Source organism: Trachymyrmex septentrionalis, unplaced genomic scaffold (genome assembly GCF_001594115.1).
Source record: "Trachymyrmex septentrionalis isolate Tsep2-gDNA-1 unplaced genomic scaffold, Tsep1.0 scaffold24, whole genome shotgun sequence".
NCBI classification, from domain to species: Eukaryota; Metazoa; Arthropoda; class Insecta; order Hymenoptera; family Formicidae; genus Trachymyrmex; species Trachymyrmex septentrionalis.
In genome coordinates this window covers 549,361-558,347 of record NW_017305397.1, presented here as the reverse complement: position 1 = coordinate 558,347, position 8,987 = coordinate 549,361, and the positions used below count along the sequence as shown (strand labels likewise).

At 35.3% G+C, this 8,987-nt stretch overlaps 1 protein-coding gene across 1 annotated transcript in view; it reads left to right on the top strand.

Annotated features, from left to right (window-relative positions):
* The first annotated feature begins 2,091 nt into the window (after positions 1-2,091).
* LOC108748714 (proto-oncogene tyrosine-protein kinase receptor Ret) overlaps positions 2,092-8,987 on the top strand; it is a 59,997-nt gene continuing 53,101 nt past the window's right edge. Inside the window, exons 1-2 of the mRNA XM_018487000.1 lie at positions 2,092-2,297; positions 2,961-3,173. Of these exons, the coding sequence (XP_018342502.1) occupies positions 3,098-3,173 (76 nt within the window). The 5' untranslated portion in view covers positions 2,092-2,297; positions 2,961-3,097. The remainder of the gene's footprint in view (positions 2,298-2,960; positions 3,174-8,987) is intronic.

Genomic DNA, 8,987 nt, shown 5'->3' with positions numbered 1-8,987 from the left:
ATACAATTTTTATTTTCTCCAAAAATTTTCCAACATTGCGTCAATCAAATTTTATTAAAGAAAAATATCAATCTTATTTTTTTTAAGAATAAAATATATACATTAATAAATCGCCTTTATTCATAGTTTTGAATTGTGAATATTAATAACAAGATGCGTATCGTGAATGCAAAGCAAAATATATCATTCAAAGGTCACCAGCGACGACTTTGTTGCGTAAACCGTAAATCATATGCTGGACATTTGTTTCTGATGCTCCGATCGATTTAACTTTTTGTGAACTTCGCGAACAAGCAATTTTCGCTAAAACAAGCGGAAACTACAGTGACGTCTTGAGCATACAAAAATAAGAAAGAAGTATCCCCTAGCATCAATCACAAACGATATAAAGAAATTTTCCTCAAGCTTTCAAAACCAATAACATTGGAGAAAATATTTGAATTATAATTTTAGTTTTTTTTTTAAATTTGTTATTTATTTTTGCCGTAAACTTATTACTTATTGTTTTTTTAAATATTTAAAAATAAAACTTTAAATAAATAAGTTTTTAAAATAAAATAATTATTTTAATATAATAAAAGGAATAATAATAACTTATGCCATTAATAATTCATATAATTACTAGAATTATTTTCATATTCAAGGGATCCTCAAAAATATGAAGACGATACTGAGCAAGAAGAAGCATTTAGTTAATGTATTCGTCGACAAGAAAGTCGCTAAATCATAAAGACGCCTCCTCCATCGCGAATGAAACGTACGTGAGACTGAAAAAACGTCGGCGTCGTGCTCTAAATCAAACGCATGTCACTCGCCTAACCTCGTCCTAAGAAAAATAAGGGAGAAACGCACGGCGACATTCCCCTAACTATATGCTAGACAATAAAGGAGTACTATAACATCTACAATTCTACAAAGCACCCTCCTGTTTACGAGAAGCAAGTAGAAAGCAGAAAACTCGCCAAATCAATGTTCTAGCCGAAGATTAGAGCAAAGACTAATTGTCATGTATAATAACTGTCATAAATTAATAATATAATGTATTTAAAAAAGGACAAAGTAAATATAAATATTTAAATATTTTAGATATTTCTAAAATCATAAATAATATAGTCATATTCAGAACGTGCTTTTATCGATAAATACACGCTTTTATGTCTGAAATTCCATAGTATACATAATATGTACGTTAAATATGTACGTTAAATATGCGCTAATGTTGTAAAAACTCATTCTAAATATGGGCTTTAATCTAAATTTGTAATAATCTAATATTTTACGCTTTTTATACAAATAATTAAATATGAATGATTCGTAATTCATTATAATAAGATAATAAATGTATCTAAGATATCTTCCTACTGTGTATTCTTGCCTTCATGTATATAAATTCAATCTAAATTATTGTTCCTGCTATAAACTTCTTTATCTAAAAATATATACGAGTTATCTTATTTAGACGTTTATTAATATAAAAGATTTAATTATTTTTAGTACGTTTTTCATACTATTATCATTACATAAAATTGTTCATTATTTCATAAAATTATTTCTTAAAAATATCGCGCTTACAAAATTTAATTAATTTATTATTTAATAAATTTTTTATTTCAATTCTTATTTAATTAATTAAACAATAATATAATAATATAATTTATTTCTTATTTAATTAATTTTTTATTTCAATTCTTATTTAATTTTATTTATATTCGATCATCAAATTTTTTTTAATTTCTTAAAATGTTTTCACTACAGATTAAATTATTTCTGTTTCAAATCAAAGCTGTCGCTACTCAAATGCACTCGCACTTCGTAAAATCGCCGTCCCTCGAAATCGTTACTGCGTAGGTGCCACCGAGGTGGCAATAATCGAAATAGTCCTGAGTATAGTTCTGAACCTGTGAACGACGTGCAAAAGAGTCGCACCTATTCCCAGTGCGGCCATAGGGGATTCCCTCGGCATTGTCGCCCCACGTCACTCCGCACCGCTACAGCAGCCCCTTGGGTTCTTCGGGGGCGCGTGCGCACGCGTGGAAAATTGTGTCTGATAACGGCGGGTGTCCCGACGTCGTTTTAGTATTGGCCGCAACGCCGTAACGTCGCGACGTCTGGATACCGCCTTTTTTCCCTACGATATTTACGTCTCCAAACCGAAAACCGTCAAACGCGATATCGAAAAATGAGAAACCGATTTGACGCAGTAAGAAATAATCTCAATCATCCGGGATCGGTGTCACTTCGTATTACTCCGATTGTCACACAGCCACGGCCGGAAGTATAGCGGGCTTCGCGAGAAGGTATGATTGCTTGATGATAATCGACATTGTTTTAGTGGCATCGTTAACACTTTTCCTTTGACTTTGACACAAAAAGCATTGTGATAGTGTCCATTTTTATAAACGCGCAAATATATTTACGGGATATATCAGAAAGAAATTTATTTTGAGGTCTGATAGTCACTTAGACTGATCGGTCACTTAGAATAAAGATACAAGTATTTATTTATTTATTTATAAATAAATAAATAGAAACTTCATATTGTACAAAGTACATTAATTTAAAATGGAACGGAAATAATCGATAATATTACGAGATTTGAGACATATGTGGTGTATAATAAGTTTTTATGTAACAAAGCAATAACACTTTATTTTCTCTTTAACCCACAATTTATATATCTACAATATCGCTTGAAATCGTATACGGATTTATGTAGCCTCTTTTATTTCCAAAAGGATCGCCATTATTATCTTCCAAAATATTGACATTCCTTAGCGGGGCACTCTGTACAACTCTGCGTCAAAATGCAGAAAAAGTTTTACTCAATCTTTGCAAAAATTAATCCCAGTGATTCTATCCTTTTTCGCGAATTTTTATATCACATTTCACAACGAAACAATTATTTAATACGAGCCATACTTCGTTCGTCAACTATAATTTAATATTTTTTTACTTGACAGGAAGACGGATGTAACAAAACGCGGTGCATTTTGGCGAGAGAATAACTTCGCCGAATCAGTGCAACTCAAGTTGTAGTGACTACGATGTCAAAGTGATCTTTTGCAATTGATCGAACGACAGACGTGTGTCATCCATCATGCAGAGACCTGGATTGCAGTTCATGACTTTGCTGTTATTCTCCTTGATGGTGATAAGGATATCAGTGGTCTCAGGTACGTTCAAAAGAATTTTGTAAACATTAAGATAGATTTCATCTGTACGTCTTATAACGCAAACATCATCTTTCATTGTGACAAATTGAAGTAATTTTGCATTCGCCGTGATAAGTTCAGCTCAATGCAAGAAAGCTTTAAGATTATTTTATATCCATGCAAAAGTCTTTTAATTTTGACTACGTGGCCTTTAATAATTATTTATCGATTTTAGAAAACCTTTTGTTTGAAAAACAATTTATAATTGATCAAATAACAAAAGATAACACCTTGTGTTGGCCTATGTTGGCATTATACATACCATTAAAGATAACAAAGTTTTCGAAAAATCATCATTTTCGTGTGCAATTTATAAAAGCATCAAAAATAGTATAAAATACATTCGTAATTTATGGTTTAATATCATAACCAATAAATCCAATGTAACAAAAATGTTGACCGCCTTGTATTCGTTGATATCTTTTTCTAGCTAGATACTGCAACGTAGCCGTAATAATATAATTTTTAAAACAACAATAACAGACGATAGAATACAAACGATCTTTTATACTACGTTGGAACCGAAGTCGCACCAGATCCATAATTAATTAATTAACTCGCGCCGCCATTGTATGCTAAAATATCAATATCTTACATGCAATCCTATGCCGAAATGCTGTCACGCAATATTTGTTGGACGAAACGGCTGACGCATCAAAAATAATAAGCAGACGCGCCGTTATCGAATCTCATTAGATATAATACAGCCAATATTAACGGATACACTAAAGCTAATAAATGTTAATTATATACCACAACTTTCCGCGTTATGAATTCTTTTATAGAAACGTCCAACATTCCATCGACCAATGTTTCACGATAAACGCGAGAAAAAAATAATGAGCAAATTAATTTAGATATAAATAACAATTTTAATTTTACAGAAACAATCTCTGAATAATACTATCGCGGTTTCAGAATAATATCGTCGATAATGAGAATTTTGAGGGGTTAATGGCAATTATGTTGTATGAAGAAAAGCTTTAGATGGCAACTAAGTTGACCTAAGATCATTCTATATTAGACTAATCCCTAATTGGAGAGCGGGAATTGAGGGTATAGAATTAACCTTTGCAGGAGCGTAATTTTCCGTGTGGCAGATGCGCCACGTTTTCCTAATGCATCAATGCTGCCGCGCTCATCCAATTATTCCCGGCTTGTGCCGTTGGTAAACATTAGCGGAAACGAAAGGTTTTTTCCGCAACCCCATTGCGACTTCATAACAATCTGATAACATTATAATGTTACCGTTACAAATTGTAATTATAATAATATAAAATTGCGATACCGCAATGTGTGATGTGATAGTTATAACGTTGCGACATCGCGTGATGCAATAGTTATAATATTGAACAAAGCGTAAACTATACAGGAAGATAATATTACACTGATATTTTCAGCAATGCGCAAACCCAAGCTCGCATTTAGTTGTAAGCTTAACAAGTCACCGTTAAATTGCACCTCTTCACAACACCGGGAACAGATCTCTCCGAGCGGCTTTGCTCTAATTCAATTCTTACGCCGTACGCTTTACGGGATATATAGCATTGTATGTAATTTCCAGGAAGCGCAGCATGTCACGAGACAATGCGAGTTTCGTTAACGCGCAGGAGGCGGTAGGTACTCATAAACGCCACAAGTTACAGACAGGCCCCGTCCGTCGGTCTTTGCTCGACTTCTCACGCACGCGGGACTATCGATTTCGCGTACAGAGCCGCGCGAGCGCGAAAAAGGGTCTCGGGCAAGGGTGCATTGATAGGGGCTGACGATAACGCGTTCGCAGAAAGCAGCTCCAGGTGCAGGGTCGTTTCGCCCTAAGTCATCAAGTCTTCGCTATAAGTCACATTAGGCACGATATCTGAAATCTACGAAACTGTTCGAGCCTCAGAAAATAAGAACTAGCTAAAAAAAAAAATAAGAAATTTTCTTTTTTACAAAGAAAACCTACGAAATTTAATTTAATAAATTAAATTAAATATTAAATTATATTGTATTAGTTCAGAGTTTTTATGCATTTTTGTATAGTATTGATATAAAAGACTTCAAAGTATTGCGATAAAATAATTCTTCTATGACTATAAATTACTTACACATATAAAATTGCTAATTACTTTATATTTCATTAATCTTTAGAGAATGAAGGTTTATTTAATCTTACCGCTCTTTTTTTAAAATAAAATTTATTATAATTCATTATTTTACTATATTCCTTGCCTCAGAATATAACATTGTTCCAGCGTCACTTACTGACTTTCCCATTCTGTAGATTAATATATACTAGCATTATACCATTAATGTAATATGTCTAAATATTTTTTGTTCATAATGACATCAAAAGCAGCATTATAAAAATCTCTTTCTGCCATTTCTTTCGTGCAGTTTAATGTTTGATATAAAAGAGAGTACCACTTTATAAAGCCTGTTGGAGTGCCGTTGTGAAGTGCCGGCGGCGATTCTAGATCGAGCCTAAGAACACCAGGGCAAAAGTCGCGAACAGCGTATCTCTTTGAACGATTTCGTAACAATACTACGCAAAAGTTGACATTCGCGTTTCATCATGCGACGATCGTGCGGTGTCGCGTGCCAACCGCATATTCTCACGTGCACAGCTCCGATGAACTGCGAGAATCGATCCAGGCCTCTATACGATCGTATTTTTTGCCAACAATTCAGACCGATACTTCAGTTCTCAGTACGACCTATTACAATTATAATCTTTAAAAAATAATCATTTTTCAAACGTAGCTTTGGCATAATCCCAAAAATAAATCAAATAAACGATAGACTTGATGTTCCTCTAGATATCCAAAATATGTGTTACAAGAAAATATCTTCATATCTCCTTGCAACACATACCTTGGAACTAACTAGAAAAACATCAAGTATCTCTTAATATTTTTTTTTAAACAGGATTTGTATTTAAATAAACGAGATTTTTTTTTTAAATAAGGATTAAATAGTTTTACTAACTTTTTTAACTTATCATTATTTTTTAAAATTATCTTTATTAAAATATTATAAAATTTGCTTAAAATATAGAAGGGGCTCTACCGTACTCTCAAAAATCACGAACCTTTACAATCGCAAATGTTGTCCGGGCAACTGACGTCATAGTTTAAAGTTCAGAGTAATTAAACATTTTCCCATTGTTTAACTGCATTGTACGTAGACAATAAAAGTACGGCAATAAAACCTCGATTACGCGCAACGCAAGTTGAAAGGGGACCTTTTTCTTTGAATCAAACTCAATTTTCGAGATACCAAGCCTGCGTAGATGCAGACAGTATTTGATGTTATCGCACTATATCAAGGTTATCTGATGGTATTTGGTATCGACGGTTTCCCGCAGATGCGACTTTTTGCTCCTTTTCTTATCCTGGCCCCTGACGCATTAACGTAGAGGGAGGAGGATACGACGAGGGTAAACGCGACGGGGTTGGTCCCACCCCACGCAGCCCACGACGCTGTGCAGAACTCTAGCATGGCAAGGCTACGTCGGTTTATTGCTCGCGTCACGCTATCGCGTTTGCCGTCCGGCCAGGCAGCGAAATTCGGCATCGATTTCGGCATCGAAGAAAGTCACGTCGTGAGCTTCATTGACATTGAATGTGCCATTCAGTGGCAAGCTGCAACCTTGGCTGCGTTTCCGCTATCGCCATCGAGGTCATCATCGCGAAACTATAGTCGCTCCTTTTAACCAACGATCGCCGTTATTTTTGTCCAAGATATAATATAACAGACGTCCTAAAGTAATGAAAAGTCACGAGGCGACGAGACACCGCGTCATTTTAGGAAATTAATTATAAGATTAGCGAGGCTCATGCGAACGTGTAATTTAGCAACGCGAACACACGCGATCGAAATGCGCTGGACGACAGGAAGCTAAATGTGCGAAAGCTAATGATGTTCTGCAAGATACATAGGTGAAGAGGTGTGCATTTTTTAACGCCAAGTAGCGAGGCGAAGTAACAGAACGCTGAAGTAACGAGTGAACTGCTACGAGAAAACTGTAAAATATGTAGCACTCGGCGTACACAAGTGAGAAATATAAAACCTTAGCACGATACGATACGGGAGCCACGAAATATGGACAAGCGGATAAGTATACAGTTTCCGACGCAAAAAGATAGGCACAGCAAAGTTTGGTTGAGATAACTTATCGCGAAGGGATAACGTGTCGTGTTCGTGAAAGGAGGTATTAGCATTTCGCACGTCTTTCGATAAAAAATAGAGACCATCGTAATTTCACGCGACATTCTTCAACGTTCCTGGGTTTCTCCGAATTTTCAAGTAACGTGACGCACGCGATATTCGCACCGAAACTAGAACGAATAGATCGTACACACCACACGGTCCCGCCACACAATGGCGTCCACTGTTGACGGGATCCTGAAAGGGACCCTTCATGATACTATCGATAAAGCCCCGCGTGAAAGTTCGATAAGTACAAATCGTCGCGCACGACGTGAAACCTTTCGAAGCGCGCGCGTCATTCACGACCAACGTTTATCACCTCGCCGCAATAATGCTCTTTTATTTGCGGGACGAACTATATAGTATCCGCGATGGTCGTATCAACCTACTAAGTTGATCTAGGATCGATAATCGAAACTGTATGTAATGTCGACGATGAAGCGTCGCGTATGAATGTTAATCCGACGCGAACGACGCCTACGCGTCGGTATTTATGCGAGTAATTAATGAACGCTATCACATGCGGCAGTGGGCGATTGTAGAATAAAAACGACACGCGTCCAAGGCAATGCAAGCGTGAATCGTTAAATGTCATTTTGGAAAATATATCCGCAATGTTTTTGAGAAAATAATATCAGCGGGAACGTTAATTAAAATTAAATTGCGCGTTATAAATTGTAATGTATAGGAAGAGATAGAATTTGTGTCTCTTTATCAAATAAATATTTATTATTATTTAAATAAATTCCAATATGATTTACAGTAACATGTTTGAGGTAATTGAAGTACTTAACGATAGTTTCCCGCATGAATAATAATTCAATGACCGAATGTGCCGAACGTAGCGATAAACCATTTTCCGAAATAGGTAATTGAGTGACTCGAGAGCGATGGAAAAAATTTGATTGTACATTATCATTTGTGAGACCGATGCTTTACATTTACGCGTCAAGTCATCCTATACCATGAATAGTAATGAGACCGGCGAGACTTCCTATTAATGACGCGGCAGAACACGCAGCGGTGCAAAACGTCTGGCACGAGTCTTCTCGCCACAAAGTTACGGACTTCGTTCGCGGTAATACATTTCACGGTGAAGTTACAGTTACCAGATACCAGGTTCAAAAGGAAAAACTGTCTTTACTCTCTCGAATTAACTTTCTAAAGCGTGGGATCTCCGAGAATTTGTTAAGATTATTTCACCATTTAACTAGACTCGTAACTGTAAGATAATGAGCTGCTTACGTAAGAGCTACTCGTAAAAAAAAAAACAAATTAACACTGAAAAAGATTTCTAGTTGAAAATAGATGAATTTTCTCGTTAAATTTATTTCAGTTGAAATAAATTCTGATTGATATAATATTTCTGGTAAAATCTACTTATTTTTATCAGACTAATTATATCAATTAAAATTATTCTCGTAGATTTAACCAAAAAATTCTGATTCGTCCATTTTCCATCGAAATTACTATTTAATCCAATCAGACCATTTTCCTCAGTGAATGAAATGTATAAAAATAAAAAATCTATTTCTCTCGTAGTTTTTTACAGAAGCTATTTTGTAAGTAATATTATTGATG